Source organism: Prionailurus viverrinus, chromosome D1, assembly GCF_022837055.1.
Source record: "Prionailurus viverrinus isolate Anna chromosome D1, UM_Priviv_1.0, whole genome shotgun sequence".
In the NCBI taxonomy this organism is placed as follows: domain Eukaryota; kingdom Metazoa; phylum Chordata; class Mammalia; order Carnivora; family Felidae; genus Prionailurus; species Prionailurus viverrinus.
The window spans coordinates 40,687,597-40,705,335 of record NC_062570.1 but is presented as its reverse complement, the minus strand read 5'-3'; the positions used below and the strand labels follow the sequence as shown (position 1 = coordinate 40,705,335).

General features: G+C 44.5%; 1 protein-coding gene across 3 annotated transcripts in view; it reads left to right on the top strand.

The window, feature by feature from the left end:
• The window catches only part of FAT3 (FAT atypical cadherin 3), a 523,627-nt gene that overhangs the window by 472,212 nt on the left and 33,676 nt on the right, over nucleotides 1-17,739 (top strand). For all 3 annotated transcript variants that reach the window (XM_047823754.1, XM_047823753.1, XM_047823752.1), the window contains 2 exons: nucleotides 10,957-11,091; nucleotides 13,269-13,426. In XM_047823754.1, coding sequence (XP_047679710.1) covers nucleotides 10,957-11,091; nucleotides 13,269-13,426 — 293 coding nt within the window. The remainder of the gene's footprint in view (nucleotides 1-10,956; nucleotides 11,092-13,268; nucleotides 13,427-17,739) is intronic.

Below are 17,739 nucleotides of genomic sequence, written 5' to 3'. Positions count from 1 at the left end.
CAGCCAGGGGATGGACTCTGCCGTCAGAGCAGCAGAGATGGAGTGGCTCAAGTTTGCTGATGTAACTAGAGTCCCTGAGCCTTGACCTTTCCTGGGCAGAGGCCATAGCTGCAGAGTCACGTGCCCATGGTGGTCAGTGAGAAGTATTGCTCTCTGCCTCTTTTCCTCTCGACATGTGGAGCCATAAATTCACTGCTCTCTTCTAAGAAAATCACACCCGGAATTTTTCTAGCCAGCGTGAACTCGGCCCAAAGGGACTGTGGCCAAAAGAGAGGCCATTTGTAAAACATCCCTTTAGGTAACTGGGGACAGGTAGGGCCCCTGGCCTTTTCTCTTAGAGAAAGTTCTTCGATGCAGTTTGAAAAATAAGCTCATCAGAGGAGGGCTGTGGAGATCACAGCTCCTTCCAAGAGTCATTTTGACAGCTTCCAAGCAGCCCCAAAAGTGCCAGCCACTCACCTGGTGGTACCCAGTGAATTCTGTCTGTGTTTTCATCAGGTAGATGCAGGGACGTCTGACCTGTTGAGTATGTAAATTAGATCCAAAGTAACTCAAATCATGCATGCTAGATGCAACGTATTTCTGGCAGATGCCACGAACATGCAGGATTTATGAATGCCAGCTGTCCCGGCTTTCCCTAAATTTCCTTTGTAGGCAAACTGATTTATGCACCAAAGCTCTGCTATGGCCTTCATGCAGTGATTCACGGCAGGGTTCAAAAGAGGTTTGAACAGGACAGGGCAGACCCTGCAGGAGAAACTAAACCAGCTAATTAATCCTTGTGCTCTGAGAACTCATTTCAGTCAGCAAAAATCTGTGGCGGCAGCAATGTGCTAGGCACTGAAGAAGATTCAAAGTGGAGGGGTGCCTGGGTGGCTCAGTTGGTTAAGCATCCTACTTCAACTCAGGTTGTCATCTCACAGCTCGTGAGTTAGAGCCCATGTCGGGCTCTGTGCAGACAGCTCAGAGCCTGGAGCCTGCTTCGGATTCTGTGTCTCCCTCTCTCTCTCTCTGATACTCTCTCTCACTCGTGCGCTGCGCTCGCTCGCTCTCTCTCTCTCTCAAAAATATGTAAACATTAAAAAAAAAGTTATAAAGATCCAAAGTGGAAAAGACTCAGTCCCTGCCCTTAGGAGCTGACTACTACAAGGGCAGCTTGCAGGGACCTATTTGCAATAATGGTGTCCTAATAAATGCTAGGAAGTAGAAAGGACAAAATCCCTGCTATGTATGGCCAGAGAAAAGCTTTCTGCGGACATTTCTGTACCACGCACTGTCTATGTCCTGGGTCTTGAGGGATGAGTAGGAGTTAATCAAGAGAAGACAGAGAAGGGCAGACATGGCAGAATTTCTTGAAAGAAGGAATTTAGAGGGTGATTTTTTTGGAGAGAAAAATCATGAGAAAAATTCATGAGACAATAATGTTTTAAATGCAGTAAGTTTTTAAGGTGGTGACCTTGCCCAGAACTCCTATTCTCTGATCCCCACAAACCTTTCCACTCCCGGTAAAGCCAGAGTGCCAAAAGATTTTGTGATTTAACCCCCAGGCATCCCACGAAGATGCCTTCTTGGTTTGAAAAGTGAGCTTTTCCAGGGCACCTGGGTGGCTCAGTCGGTTGAGCGTTCACTTCGGTTCAGGTCATGATCTCACAGTTCTTGAGTTCAAGCCCCACATCGAGCTCCCTGCTGTCAGGGCTAAGCCCATTGGGATCCTGTATCTCCCTCTCTCTCTCTCTACCCCTCCTCTGCTTGCACTCTCAAACATAAACAAAAAACATTTTTTAAAAAGTGAGCATTTCCTCAGAGAGGACAGTACATAGTTTCAGGTTCACCTCAGAACCTCTCCTTACCTTCAAGTCACTCTTACAATTAAGCTGTAAAATAAAATACTGGATTTTAGTAGTAAAAAGACTTCAAAAGGTCATCTGGTCCAGTCCTATTTTCAGCAGGTGATGGACAATAATCTCCACTTGAAAAATGTGGTAGCTCTGTGCCTTGCCCAGGGCCATAAAGCTGGCGTACTGATACAATAAAGGCTCTTCTTGGACCCCGATTTTATTACCTGCATATTAAGAATAGAAACTCTTCCATTTCTTATGTGAATCATTACCCCAGAGCTATGTGCTCTGTAAGAATACTCAAGTGACCCATTTTCCCTGGCAGACTGATCACCAGCCTCATGGTACATCATGAGGGGCATGATACAGGGCATCATACAGGACATCAGAGGGGCTCTCAGACACCAGCATGTGTGGGGCTTACCAGAAATGCCCATTGCTGAGCCCCACACTCAGATGTAACAGTAGGTTTCAGATGGAGCCTGGCAGTCTATATAGACGTAGCCTGGGTGATCCTAATGCTGGTGGTCAGGAAAGCAAACTTGGAGACATCTCACAGCAAGATAAAAGAGGAAAAATTTCCTGCAGGTTCAGGGGGCAAGCTCTTAGTTAGAAATAAAAATAGCTCTCACTTCTTCTAAAGTGTCCTCTAATAAAAATACAGCGAGAAACTGTTAAGGAAAGCATTAGACATTTGAGGTATTTTCTCATTGATTGGATGGAGAGGCAATCGAATTCAATAAATGCCCCCCCTTAAAACACATGCACACACGCATGCACGCACACACACACACACACACACACACACACACACGCACAACTAGTATTGACTGTTCATCAGTTTACTCTGGAATCTTGGCAGATACAATAAATGGACTTTTCCACCCCTTGGCGGAATAATTATGATGATAAATAGAGGTAGCTGCCTATTCTGGACTGTGTAGCAATATTTATACAAATCTGGCCTCCATATGCTCCTTCCAACTTCCAACTCATCTTTCTCTCATGCATCTTTTTTGGGGGTCCAATTAACAAAATTAGCATCTTGAACCAAAATGCTGAGTTGCTTTAACAAAATGAAAGCAGAGTTGAGGTTTAGTGCCAGAAAGGCTCATTAGATCTAGCATCTAGCATCACATCTGAACAGGACTTCAAGAGATATGAAGTCCTGATGTCATGACACGGTTCCTGGTAAACTTTACAAGTCCACTGAACACTAGCACTTCAGCCTGACACGGGTGTCAGGGAATGGATGGATGCCCTGGAGCCCCTAGAAGGGAAGCAAGTGGACAGAACACCAGGGACAGTCCACAGGGCTGTGCGGACTGTCTGTTTCTTAAAAATTGCATTGACGTTTCAAAAGTCTGATCGAAAAATCTATCAAAAAGGAGACACTTGTCCAGGAGAGTGGATTCCCTAGGAGAGCAGCAGAGTTTAAGAGCGGGGTGTTGATGGGAGTGACAGCCAGAGCTCCAGGTAAAGCGAAGGGAGCATCGGCCACAGGGGAATCATGGTACCAGCTACACAGAGTGTGTGCAACGGCAGTCCTGCCCTCAGCCACGGGCCGTGGCACTATCACAAGAGCTTGCTCGGCCAGGTGAGAGGGACACCGAAGCACATCATTAACGGTGATGCCCGCTGGGCTAGACCTGAAAGGATGCCTAAAATCAGGTTGGTGTTGGGTAGAGTGCTCCAGGCAGAGGAGCACGAGAGCTGAGGCATGGAGGTGACAAACTGCACAACTGAAGGCAGAGACAGGCGCAACAGCTAGCATCTATTGAGCTGTGACCAGTTACCATGCTGTTTTTCAAACATACATAATTGCATTTAACCCTTATGATAAAGGAAGGGTATTATTAACTTTCCTCAAAAGTGAAGGAAACTGGGGCATCTGGCTGGCTCACTTGGTTGAGCATCCGACTTCTTCAGCTCAGGTCATGCTCTCACAGTCTGTGAGTTTGAGCCCCCACCTGGGGCTCGCTGCTGTCAACTCAGAGCCCACTTAGGGTCCTCTGTCCCCCTTCTCTCTGTCCCTCCCCCGCTTGCTCTCTCTCTCTCTCTCTCTCTCTCTCTCTCTCTCTCTCTCAAAAATAAGTAAACATTAAAAAAAAGTAAAAAGAAAAGTGGTATCTTGTTTAAAAAAAAAAAACTTAAGGAAACTAAAACTTGGGAAGATCAGTTGACTTTCTCAAAGTCACGGAGCTAAGTAAATGGCCACGCCAGGACTCACACCTGGCAGTCTCAAGCCCCGCGCCCTACTGCGTCTCCACACTTTTGAAAGGAACTTGAAAGCTCCCAATTCACCCTCCCACCCGTGACAGACATCCTGTTAACTACATTCCTGGCACAGTAATTCAGCCGGCCTCACAAGATGGACCTGAGACAGTCTTCTCCAGAATCTACTTGCTGGTGATGTTCCCCAGCTTTGTCCATTAGAGCCACACAGAACCTGACCTGTCTGATGCCTCCTATACCAGCTGCCCTCCAGATATTAGAGGGCAGTTGTTATCACCCCCCAAATCCTCTTTTCCTAGACAAAATGCTGAAGTTCCTTTCCTCGCTGAGTGCAAACAAATAAACGCTATAGACAGTTGTAGGGAGTGTAGTTAGGACCCAGAGGAGGCCCAGATGAGGGAGTCCCCCGTCCTCCTGGAGGAGTCCGTGAAAGGCACTGGAAGCAGTGAAGCTTCTCATATTGAGTCTTTGCCAGACAAGCAATGCTGTGTAAGCAAAGACAGCAGTGAAGAGAAGGGCCCAGAGATTTGGGGCACCACCCCCCTTTCATTTGCTCATCATTCAGAGTGCAGTAGATCCTTTGCCAGGCCCTGGGCAGGGTGCTGGAGGCATAGTGGTAAGTGAGCCTGGCATGGTCCCCACCCTCACGGTGCATGGACCCGCAGCCTGCAGGGGACAGACCAGGAGCTCAGCTGGACAGGATGGTGAGGAGTCAGGACAGTCCAGGGGAAGAATGCCTGGTGACAGCCCAAGGAGCCTGTGATAGGCAGTCATAGTAATATGCATCTAATAAGCACAGTAAAATAAAATGACAGAGGCTTCTGTGATGCAGTAAGACGCTTAAAACATAACCTTGAAGAGTTTTTAAAAGGCAGAGGAAAAAATCTGAGATTTGGGCTTACACTTGGGCTGGGGTTTGTCAAGGCTCGTTCTCAGAGGAGAACCCAGTGGTTTCAAAGAACTTTCGGTGTAGCCTCTGAATCTTAACCAGGTTCCCCCTGCAAATGGGGGAGTTTCCATTTTCCACTCATAACAGCTGTGTCTCTGCAGAGCCCTCGTCTCCAGGACCCTCAAGTTCCAACATGCCAAGAGAGGTTTAGGGGTGTCTACCCTAGTGATGACACCAGCTTCTCCGTGTGTGGATATTCTCTTATATATTCCACCCACACGCAACTGCCCCAGAGAGGATGTCATGAATGAAACTTTGCTCAGTCTTCAGCAAAATCATCCAGAAAATATGGCTGAGCCAAGCAAACGCCATTCCAGATGATTCTGTGCTTGTGGGAGAACCACAAGAGACCACTTTGCATCCAAGACCTCTGGAGAAGGTGTTTTAAAACTTCATGGGGGCCAGTAATTAAGAGGGAAGCTTACTGACTTATGTGACATTTGCCAAGACATGGCATCTTGGCAAAGTGTGTGAATTCAGGGTGTAGGATGTTTACCATTAGTTACTGGACAGTATAATGAGGCAGAGACGTAAATCAAGAGGTTCAATCTCCTCAAAGTGATGGTGATAGAAATCACAGCTAGACACTGATGTATTAGCTAAAGGCAGAGACTTGGGGCGCCTGGGTGGCGCAGTCAGTTAAGCGTCCGACTTCAGCCAGGTCGCGATCTCACGGTCCGTGAGTTCGAGCCCCGCGTCAGGCTCTGGGTTGATGGCTCAGAGCCTGGAGCCTGTTTCCCATTCTGTGTCTCCCTCTCTCTCTGCCCCTCCCCCGTTCATGCTCTGTCTCTCTCTGTCCCAAAAATAAATAAACGTTGATAAAGGCAGAGACTTAACCCAGAGGGTTGTGGGAATACTGGGGAGGCAAGGGGAGAAGAGCCATAAATATGTAGCAAGACCCTCCTAAAACCTCAAGGGGGTCACCTCTCTCCTCTGTGCAGGTCCCAAAGCTCTAAAGCTTCTGCTCAAATGAATTGTATGTTGTCAGCTCTGTAGAAAGTGACCTAAATTTGCACCTGAGCAAGACTTCAGAACGTGGAAACCTCCTTTCAAAGAACAGTCACATTGTGTGCACATTTCTCCTGCTGGAAAGGCTGTATAGAAAAAACACATCTGCCCACAACAACGTGGCCAAGGGGCTAACCCCACAGTAGCCAGGGACACTGATTAGTAAAAAGCTCCAGGCCTTATCTTAGACGCTGCTATGCACACAGGGTTTCATATCATCTATCAATTTACAAATCATGAATCTGACCCAAAAAAGACAGCAAGGAAAAGATGACACTTGAGTTCAGGTTTCTGGCATGTGGCTGAGTCAAAACAAGCATCTCCAGTTTTGAGACCTTATAGTAATTTGTTTTTACTTTAAGTTTTTCCCTTTAAAAATTGTTTTCACAGGGGCGCTTGGTTGGCTCAGACGATTGAGCATCTGAGTCTTGATTTTGGTTCAGGTCATGATTTCCCGGTTCATGAGCTGGAATCCCATGTTGGGCTCTGTGCTGGCAATGCAGAGCCTGCTTGGGATTCTCTATCTCCTTCTTTCTCTACCCCTCCCCTGCTCCTACACTCTCTCTCTCTCTCTCTCTCTCTCTCTCTCTCTCTCTCTCTCTTTCTCAAAATAAATACACATTTTTTAAAAAATTGCTTTCACATACATAAGCCCATTTGAATCTCACAATTCTATGAACGAGTATTATCCTCATTTTTCAGAAAAGGAAATCAAGACTCAGAGAAGTCAAGGGACCTGTTCAGAGCCACACAGTAAATAAGTAGAATAACTGGTCAGAGCCAAAATCCAGGTCTACTGCTTGTCAGCGCAGACCCTTTCCTGTTGCGCTACACCGGCTTCTTGAGGGGACGTGGGAATGAGGAACAGAGTTTTCTCTGCCTGCTTTATGTTCTCTGAGTTGCTGAAAACATCTGATCCTTCTATCCTGCCCTGACACACAACACATGGCATCAGTTGGTTTGATAAAGTGCAGCCCTTCTCCCTTCGTGCTAACTCTGGCACGAAACTGATGGATGCCTCGAGATGCAGAACATGTAGGTCTACAGCCCCCACCCACCCAAGCTGTCACTGATCACAGCACGAGTTAATTAAACCTGGATTATGTAATGAGAGTTAATAAGATAAACTCCCTACCAGAGGCCAGTGGGAACTGACACCGTTGTCTCTTAACTGTTACTACGATAAGGCACTCTCTGCCACCAGAATGGGGGTCTTTAAGACTCTTAACAATAGTAGGTATATGTACTTCCATGAAAGGGGGACGATATAAACGTATTTCTAAAAACAAGTTAACCACTCAGCATCCATCTAAAGTATATAGGATTTTATGTCACTAGAGAATTTAGGGCTTTGTCTGGAAAGAGGGTTATTATCCCCAGGAAAGTGTCCCCCGGACCCAAACATACGGGTATACCTGAGGTCAAGGGACACACAACATTGTTCAGAGTTAGCATACAAAGGTCAAGTCCCTCTGACAATATATATGTCAGAAAGGACCTAATTTCTTATCCTTATTGATGGTGAAGAACTACAGTCATTGTACATGGAGAATATTTACTTTGGGGAAACCTCGTTCTCGTAGCTAGAAGTCTGTCTCTATTTGGAATCGACTGCATTTTGCACACATGCTCACATCTGTCCCTAGCTAAGGAGTACCTTACATTTACACTGACCTCCAGACTCTAATCTGCCTTCCTGCTCTGTGGAGCCACGGGTGAGCAGACGTGCCCTGAGCAGAGGGAACTGACAGCAGCAGCTGGAGCCTGCGTGTTTATGGCTGGGACTTGGTGGGGGAGGCCCCCGAGGGTTTTTAATGCATCAGGAGACAGATCACTTGCCAAGAACTGTCCCCTTTGCCTTAAAAAGCCTACGAAAAATAAAAAGGATGAAAAAGAACCTATCGAAGGCAATGGCTGCTAGAATGAATGGAAATATACTTATTGTACATCTAATATTTATTAGTTTGAGAATGCACATATTATAATACTTAAACGAATGTATTTTTTTATATATCCTCCAGCTAGAGTTTTCATAACGGGCACTGGATCTAACATAATCCATTAATTTAGTGGATGCAGTCAGGTGGGTTCTATGGTTATGGCATGAGGAAAGACAGAGAAGCTGTGAGTTTGAACCCCCAGCTGCTGGTCTGAATGGCTTTGTCTTTAACCCAAGATAAGAGATATGGTGACAGAGTAAGAAGCCTGTGCCAGCTACCAGGGCAGGGCTAATAATAGTAAGAGAAAAGGTGAAAAAAAAAAGTGGAAAAGTACTCAAATGCTGTATTTACTCCAAAATACTGTGTTTAGTTTTTATTATATATGCTTATAGCTGTTTTTTAGAATCTTGGCATAATTCCTATATTGTCATGGGTCTGAAATTATCTAGCCCTCCTTTGCCCTTTTGAAATAGTGGCTTTTCATCTGGAGTTTTGATAATGCATGGTTTCTTAGCAATGTGGCCATTGCACTAGAGCAGAAAAGATACGAATGTAGCACAAGTAGCTGTACCTCATCAACATAGAAATTTAGAGGAAGGTTACACTTTGACTGGCTAAAATAGGACACGGGAAAAGACGTGTCCATGGAATGGGAAGCAACCGATTTCTTAAATACCTAGATTACTGTTTCTATGTCTGATTGGAAGGTGATGCCCAGAGTTACATCTATTCGATGGGATGCATTTTATGTTTCATTTATGCACATTTCCACCTTCATGTGGCCAAGGTTAGCATTGGGCTGAGTTTGCATCTTAGAGCATATACGAACTAGTCAATCAACATTTAGGAGAGACCTGGAAGCGTGCAGGCCATCTGCAACTGAAATGAAGCCAGGCATGGAGACAGCAAAGAGTCAGCTGGCAGAGTTGTGAACTTTTTATGAATGAGCCTTAACGCATGCATGCAGTGAGCCACTAACCATGGCTGGCTCATTCCCTTGAAACACAGTCCCTTGTTACTCGAAGGATCTCATCCTTCAGGCCTGAGTTTAAAATGCTCGCTTCTTTTATTTTTCCTTTAAAGTTTATTTATATTTGAGAGAGGGAGAGAGAGACAGAGCATGAGCAGAGTAGAGGGAAAGAGAGAGACACACACAAAATCCAAAGCAGGTTCCAGTCTCTGAGCTGTCAGTGCAGAGCTCACGCGGGGCTCAAATCCACAAACTGCAAGATCATGACCTGAGCCGAAGTCAGACGCTTAACAGACTGAGCCACCCAGGCGCCCCTAAAATGCTCCCTTCCTTTGTGAGGATTTCTGACATTGTCCTAGGAAACACAATCGTCCCTTCTCTGGTTGCACTCACATGTCACTGTCTAACTGGTTACCTTATGGGATTGTAATCATGTGTTTGCTTGTTGTTTCCTGGAGGGAGGGAGGGGCGGTGTTGTTTCCTTTCATCTTTATATGTGCAGGCTTATCACTTCAGTGGCCCTAAAAAATTATTTATTGAACGGATGCACCAAGAATTATAAATTATTTAAAAACTGGTTATCAAAAGCCCTATGAAACAGATCAGAAGGTGATAGGTTGTGTAAATATTGATGCCTGTATGGCAGGAGTAAAGATTTCTTGGGACGAAAATAGGACGATGTATTTTGGGGCACTTGTGGCTTTTAGAACCGTTTGTAGAGATCATTCCAAATTTTCAGTTAAAAATCCCTTCATCTTCCAAGACTTTGTAAGCTGGCTCGTTGCCACGAGTATGTTTTATGGCTGAGCTCTAAACCAGTGGAAAATAGGATTTATGAATTCTGCATTTGCTAGTGCTACTTTTACTGCTCTTCTGGAAGATTGCAGTTTTTAAATGTTTATATGCAGTTAGCATTAAATTTCTGCTTTCTCCTAGACAAAGATAGGACTCTATAATGGGATAATATGCTTAATGATGAGGAAAGAGTTAGGATGGCAGGGAGTAATGGTAATGGGTCAGATCTTCTGGAGGAAAGAAGCTGCTGATGTCCGAACGTTCTTGGTTCACAGAGGAGTGCTCCTTTTGGCCACTGCTAACCCAGCTGTGGGCGGTTGTTCATTTGTGTCTCCTTATCTATGGTCCTTTTACCACTTAAACTCTCACCACGTTGAAAGTGGCCTAATGACATTTGAAATATACAAGATTTCTGAAACGTGGATCTTTCAGTGGATCCTTCAGTGGACCTGCACCTGCCATCACCACACTGCTGAAATGACTCACTTGGGTCCTGAATTTTGCCTTAATCAGTTAATCTGCTTTCCAGGATTTTCTTTCTGAGGGATTAACCTTTCATCTCACTGTGCTACGAACATCGAACACGTAGAAAGCAAGCCTCCTTTGCCAAGGATAATGCAACTGTTTTTGATAGGCGGCAGGGCACATTTACAGCTAATCAATACAATAGCAGGTAGCAGAAGGGATTAGGAAACAATGTGAATTGTGCTTGCCCGGTTTGGAATTAGTCCTACTTTTCTTTAGGAAAGTCTTTTTCTTTCTCCTCTGAAAAGAACAACTAACATTTTCTGAAGTCTACCCCCTAAGTTTTTCAGAGCAGGGAAAGGGCATAGGAGAAATCTAAACTCAGGTGATGCATTCAAGTGGGCACCCGTGTGCAGGACCCGCTCCAGTCAATACGACCGGAGCCCATGTGGTGTGATCTTTTCTCAGCTAAAATTGGCCCAATTCCAACCTTAGCATATTGTAACCTGAAAGGAGGAGCTCCGTGTATTCTCTGCAGCCAGCCTACTTCAGTCTGCCAGTGTGCTTTTGACAGAGGCAGGGAAGTTTGACAGGCGCTCACACCAGGAAAAGCCCCTCAGGTGCTCCTGCCTCTGGATGGCCTCTTTGCCTCTGAGCTCAGAGCCTGCAGAGTGCAGCCCTTGAACTTTTTCTGCGCTCCCTGGAATGTAGTGTGAGTCCCCGTGTACTGATCATGTGTGTTCCCTTTTGTCACAGGAGGACTGTGCCCGGGGTCCAACGATCCTTGCATGGAGAAGCCATGTCCAGGGGACATGCAGTGTGTCGGTTATGAAGCCAGCAGGAGACCATACCTCTGCCAGTGTCCACCAGGGAAGCTTGGAGAGTGCTCAGGTGCAGAGTGGGGTAGAATGATGAGGGTCTAAATTCATATTCCTGAAGCACTTGCCCTTGAGTAAATTACACTGCCCTAGCCCTTCCTGAAGACATATCTGTCTGCATGCAACATTTACCTTCAGAATGCACCACAGCTGACATCCACCCTCAAACATACTTGGGATTTATTACAGCTTTGGCCTGTGCTAAGGAAGCATGCAATGACCGTGGACTCCTTGCATAACAGGAAGACCACAACATGTGTTTTCAATCATGTCACATGGATATTAAGAGTGTACAGTGGAAAATAGAAGGCCGTTGGTTAGGCAGAGGAGTCAGAGTATCTGTGGCACGGCCTTCGATGTTCAGAGGGCTGCACAACCCATAGACACAACACAGAGATCAACAGAAGGTACAGCTGAGCCAGTCCAGTAGATCTTCCATAGAGCAAGCCCAGCCTAGAGCACCAAGTAAGCAGACCCTCCACTGGAAATACATATGATCTACTACATGTTCCCAAAAGGAGAGGTGCTTGCCTCTGTGTCCTGAAGGAAAGAAAGAAAGAAACAAAGAAAGAAAGAGGAAGAGAAAGAGAAAAGAGAGAAAGAAAGGAATGAAGGGAGGGAAGGATGGGCAGAAGGAAGGAAGTGGGGAGAAAGGAAGGGAGGAAGAGGGAAGGGAGGGAGGGAGAAGAAATGTATTTTGTTTCTGAATGACCAATAACCCTGTTACCGATTTTCACTCAATTGCAGTACTTTGTTTGATTCACATATTCTCTATCACTTCTAAACTCTATGAAGAACTCTTTTTGGTAGAGGATGTATTTAAAATACAGGCACACTGATACCCTTTTTGGAATCTGAGAAGTATTTATTAACAAACAATTATGCCTACCATGTGCAAAGCACTTTGCTAAGCATTGGGTTTTAGAAATTCATCCTTTGCAAAGAGAAGCACTATTTTCAAAACATGGAAGGGGCGCCTGGGTGGTGCAGTCGGTTAAGCGTCCGACTTCAGCCAGGTCACGATCTCGCAGTCTGTGAGTTCGAGCCCCGCGTCAGGCTCTGGGCTGATGGCTCAGAGCCTGGAGCCTGTTTCCGATTCTGTGTCTCCCTCTCTCTCTGCCCCTCCCCCGTTCATGCTCTGTCTCTCTCTGTCCCAAAAATAAATAAACGTTGAAAAAAAAATTAAAAAAAAAAAACACATGGAAGCCAAAGCTGTTTCACAGTTGATTTCAAGAAAAGAGCTGCCTGTGAATGAAGAGATCACCAGCCTACTTGCCTTTGAGGTCACCTAGGGCTTAGATTTAAAAGATACTTGTGCTGCCCCTCCCCCTGCACCCACCATGTGCACAGAGCAGGTGGGTATGTGGGGTGCCAACAAAGCCAACAAGTGTCCTAGCTTTGGATGTCACTTTCCACCCATCTTCCTTCTCCTTTCTCTGTAGAAGACTTTTGATTGTCCATGCTTGTCATCCATCTAGTGTATTTTTGCACTTTCCACCTTTCACCCCAGCAAGACAGCTTTTCAGCATTACTTTGCTTGTTAGAACATTAAACTGGAGTCAGTAAAATAGAGGGTGACTGCAGAATTGAGTGACGTGGGTAGGACTGAGGATTCTGAGAAGGGAAGCCTTGAAATTAATGGCCAAAAAGTAGAATTTTCACAGCACACGAATAAGACATCAACTCCCTTCTGTCAACATTAGTGCAAATTATGTAAGTTGGCTATTTGGCATTAGGGTGCTCAGGGAATATGGATATTCTTTGAAAAGAATTCTTTGTCTTTCCTCTGTTTCACGGAGTGGAAAGTTTTTTGGTATCTAAGTGATTGGTGGTGGGAATGAAGGGGTATCTTTTAATGGTGCTCATTTTACAAAGCAGGAATTGGGACCTTAAGAAAACTCAGGATATAGAATTTACCAAGTTTCCCTTGGCATGAGACAAGTAAGGTTTTAGGGTTGGTTTTTTTTTTTGTTTTTTTTTTTTTTGGTATCTGATGAATTAATATTTTTTTCACATTGGAATTAGAGTGGGGCCTGACGTGGAGAACCAGTTTTTAATCAAAAAATGCCTTCTCCTCAATGCCTTCATCAACTTCCCATGGTCCTTAATCAACTTGCTTGGTAGTTGTTGGGTGATTTCACGTTTCTGGATGTTAACAGTAGATATGTCTTCTCATAATGGTCTTTTCAGGGCACACTTCTCTCAGCTTTGCTGGAAACAGCTACATCAAATACCGGCTTTCTGAAAATAGCAAAGAAGAGGACTTTCGGCTAGCTCTGAGGCTGCGAACTCTGCAAAGCAACGGGATTATAATGTACACCAGAGCAAATCCCTGCATAATTCTGAAGGTAATTAAAATGGGTTATCTTTTCCTGCAGTGAGTTCTCATGGTAATGTTTTGGCTCTGGGATTGGGGACTGAAATCTTTTTTGTCTTTTAAGTTCAGAAGACCAGAAACTGGCTTGAGGGCAAAGAGGAGCAGCAGCAGGACTGGGAAGTGTGCCAACACCCCATTTCCTTTTCTACACCTGGCTTCAGAATTGGCTCTTCGGATACTGGGGCATCTCTCTCTAGAGTGGGTTCAAGGGCTGCCCTTCTTTGAGCCGTAATCAGGCAACAGTTCGTTACAATGCACTTCCTAATCAATTCCATGGCAGGGGTGGTTTTTTAAAGAGATCAGCTGTGTCCTTTTCTACCATATGGGCCTATCCCCACTGACCCCTGAAGGTGACTTCTGTTCTTACACAGGGAGGAAGTTGGAGATCTAGGGTCTAGAAGGTTCCATATGTCCTATTGTGGCCCAAGCGGCCCAATTTTTAAATCATTCCCAGCCTCAGAAACTCTCCAACGCAGCCAGATTTCCTTTAGAGCAAGTCTGGCATGTGTATGCAGCTCAGAACTTCTGGGGCCTTCATGAAACCGACAAGACTAATACTAACAGTGTTTTGTGCCTCATTTGTTTTGATTACAAAGTTAACATAATAATGTATTATATATGATCTTCCCCATCTGATCAAGGAGAGAACAGAGATTCAGAAAGGTTTGGTTCGTTACCCAAAGTTGTTCGGTTAACGGGCGCCGAGGCCTGGACTTGTGTTCCAGTTTCTCTCACCCCGTGCTGTTCTTCTGCATGCTCTCTCCAGCTCTCAGTCTTACCGCTCTAATCATTTTGTAAAAATCCCACTCTGGGCATCTGTAGATGAGATGGAGCCTTCCAGTATGGGAGGAGAAGGGAGAAGAAGGAGGGAGATGTTTAATCTAACATTGTTTTCACAAGGTCACTTACTAGACCAGCCCGTTGGAAGTATATTCAGAGGCAGATGCAGTCTGACCAGTATGAAGTGTCCATACAAGTGGAAATGGCTGGCATTTTTTTCCTTCCGAGGGTTCTACCAGTAGGCTTAATTGAGATCATGGTGGGCCCTTATAGCTTCCGTCCTTTGATTGTTTGATAGGTCACATCCAAGTTGATTAGGTGACCCAGGTTTTAATCCTGGAGGGAGAAAAGTATGTAGGACATTAAATGCCAGTGGCTTCTCCTGTCACATAGTCTTTTGCTTACCTGCTTCTGGTATTGCCAGGCACTACGTGGTGGCCAGAGGGAGTGAGCAGGGAGTTGGAGTTTAAAAGTTGGCTACTTTCATAGGGAATCCCCCATTATCTGTACACATTCAACTGAGAGAATGATTTCAGCTCTGGGAGAAAAAAAAAGCAGTGTTGTTAAAGAAAACAAGAGAAGCAAAGGATGCAGTTTTGGCAAACAGTGAATTCAAATCCGATATTCATGGTGGAAGAAGAAAAATTCAGAGCCCTAAGTCCTATCTTTACAACCTTCTGGCCTCTGAAGCAAACTGCCTTGGGTCAGTAGATCACTGTCTTTATTTTATTTTATTTTATTTCATTTTATTTTATTTTTTATTTTTATTTTATTTATTATTTTTACTGAGAAAGAGAGGGCACAAGTGAGTGAGGGTGGAGAGAGAGAGAATCCCACAAGGCACAGAGAGAAAGAGAGAGAGAGAGAAACGGGGCTCGAGCTCTCCGGATACAGGATGCAGGGCTCAAGTTCTCCGGATGCGAGACTCAAGCTCACCATATGTGGGGCTCGAGTTCACGGGATATAGAGCTCGAGCTCACCAGGTGCAGAACTCGAACTCATGAATCACCGAAGTCAGATGCTAAACCAACTGAGCCACCCAGACACCCAGTAGATCACTTTCTAAATAGCCCTGAGAGGTGGGGTTTTGTATCATTGCTGGGAAAGTGCTCTGCCCATCCAGAGGTACCAACTACCAGGAGCTCAGCTTAGGTGCCTCTGACCTTCCTGTCCTCCTTCAAGCTCTAACAGGACTCGTGAATTCAGAACATCCTTATGAGGCAAATACTTTCTATTAGCAAATCTCTTATATAGCATTAAATTTGAGAGAGAACAAAAATATTGGGCCTGAATGGCTTGATCCTAAAATGGAGCTTGTCATTTGACACTTCACTGGCAAATGTCTAAAATGTGCAGATCCCTGGGGATGGGAAAGAAGAATAATTAAACCTTTTAGGCAGCTCTAGCTCCTAAGGTATATTGTATTTCATGAAACAAGCGTGTTTCTGAAAGTTGTGTAAATTGAATCTCTGTAAATGGAATTCTAATAAACTATGCACGGTTGCTATTTGAAGGAACCCTTCCATTAATCCCTTTGTGATGTGACTAATCACCCCCAATCTGTCTGTTCGGTAAGTTTGCTTTTCCTATGTCGAGTTTGCCTACAGCAGGACACAGCTGTACTGAACTATCGCAGATACTCTACAGTCGCCAGGAATATCCACTTAGGGGATTTGAATCTGTTTGCTTAACATTTCCAGCCTCATGCAAGATTTAATTTCATTGGCTTTAGGTACAGTATGTGCCTTGTACTTAGGTTCAATGACTACACTGAAAAGCTTTGTTTAAATTGTACCTCTTGGTTGTTTATATTTTCCCAGTTAGAGCACATTCTCTAAAAAGTATTTGAGACAATCAATAGGGGTGAAGGGCATCCCTTGAAGACAGTCAAAGAATTGCATTGGGATCTCAAGAATTGAAAATGTTCATGGACAAGGGGCACCACAGTCTCTTAGCAGCAATAAAGGTGCTCATTCTTCTGTTGACCAATGATACCCTGTCTTCTTCCAAAAGAGATTCTAGGCTTACCATAAACACCAAAATGCAATAATCTCAGAGCACTATTAAGATGAAAATGAAAGGTTAAGACCCAACCAATGAAGTGAGGAAGAGCAGAATATCATCACTGAAAACTCTAGATCAAGGGTTACTATATCAGTTGAACACCAATCATAACTCTGAATTTTTTGACAGCCAAATAAAGAATAAAAATGGTGGGACAGGTTCTCTGGCTCTCCTCAAACCTGTGAAAGAAACATGTCAGATCACCAGGAGAGATTTGTAACTTTTTCCATATATCAGTCTTTCGGGTCCCATATTATAGCAAAAGCACAAGAATCCTTGCTTGTTAATCTAAAAATGTCACTATTTCATTTTGTGGGGAAGAGATGACACATGGCTTTATTTTGATGGTTCTCAGACATGGCTAGCTTAAAACTCCAGGAATGAAAGGAAGATGGTCAGCTTAAAATTCCAGGAATAAGAAGAAGATAAAAAAGCTCATTTAGTTTGTAAAACAGCCCACTTGGAGTGACCAGATCTTTCCAACATAAAAAAGTGACAAAGAAGTTCCCACAAGATTCTCAAGTTTCAAGGATCTGTGTAACAGTATCATTGAGATGTGAGTCAAGTTATAATAATTGCAGTATAATGGTAATAAAATACCTAAAAGTTTACCAAGTACTTTACAAAATACATACATGTGTTTTCATCCTCAGTCTCTTGTGCCTAGATATGAATGCCTACTTTTTTTGCCTGTGAGGAAACAGGTTCAGAGAGAATCAGTGGCCTTGCCGGAACATAGCTGGTCAGCAGTGGATCTGGCCTTCTGAAGAGGCAAGCCACTCAGGAGTACGACAGGTGTTTATTAAAAGAAGAAATTTGGAGGGCTGGGATGATTATTTATTCATCTAAGGTATAAATTTTGAGCTAGATAGCAATTGATGGCTATCAATAGATAGCCTTGAAAATAAGTTTTCAAAAAGTTCCCTTTACAAAGAATATTTAATAACCTTCTTACAAGTTTGGGGATGTTAGTGCATTTGCTAGAGCCACACCAAGGATCTGAAGCAGTAACACTTTGCGCCATTGTTTATACTTTTTTACTCAAAATCCTAGTTTCCCACAAGATGACTTCTATTTTTTTTTTATTTGAGAGAGAAAGAGAGAGAACGTGGAAGCAGGGGAGAAGGGCAGAGGGAGGGAGAGAGAGAGAATCCCAGGCAGAAGGAGGGAGAGAGAGAATCCCAGGCAGAGGGAGGGAGAGAGAATCCCAGGCAGGCTCTATTCTCAGCAGAGCCCAATGCGGGACGCAATCCCATGACCCTGGGATCATGACCTGAGCCAAAATCAAGAGTCAGATGCTCACCCAATTAAGCCACCCAGGCAGCCCCTACAAGATGACTTCTTACAGCTCTGATATCGTGTCTTCTAAGCCCCAACCCCAAGCCACTCAAGATCCAGGTTAAAGCACATCACTGATTTCAGACAAAACTGAGAAGCTAA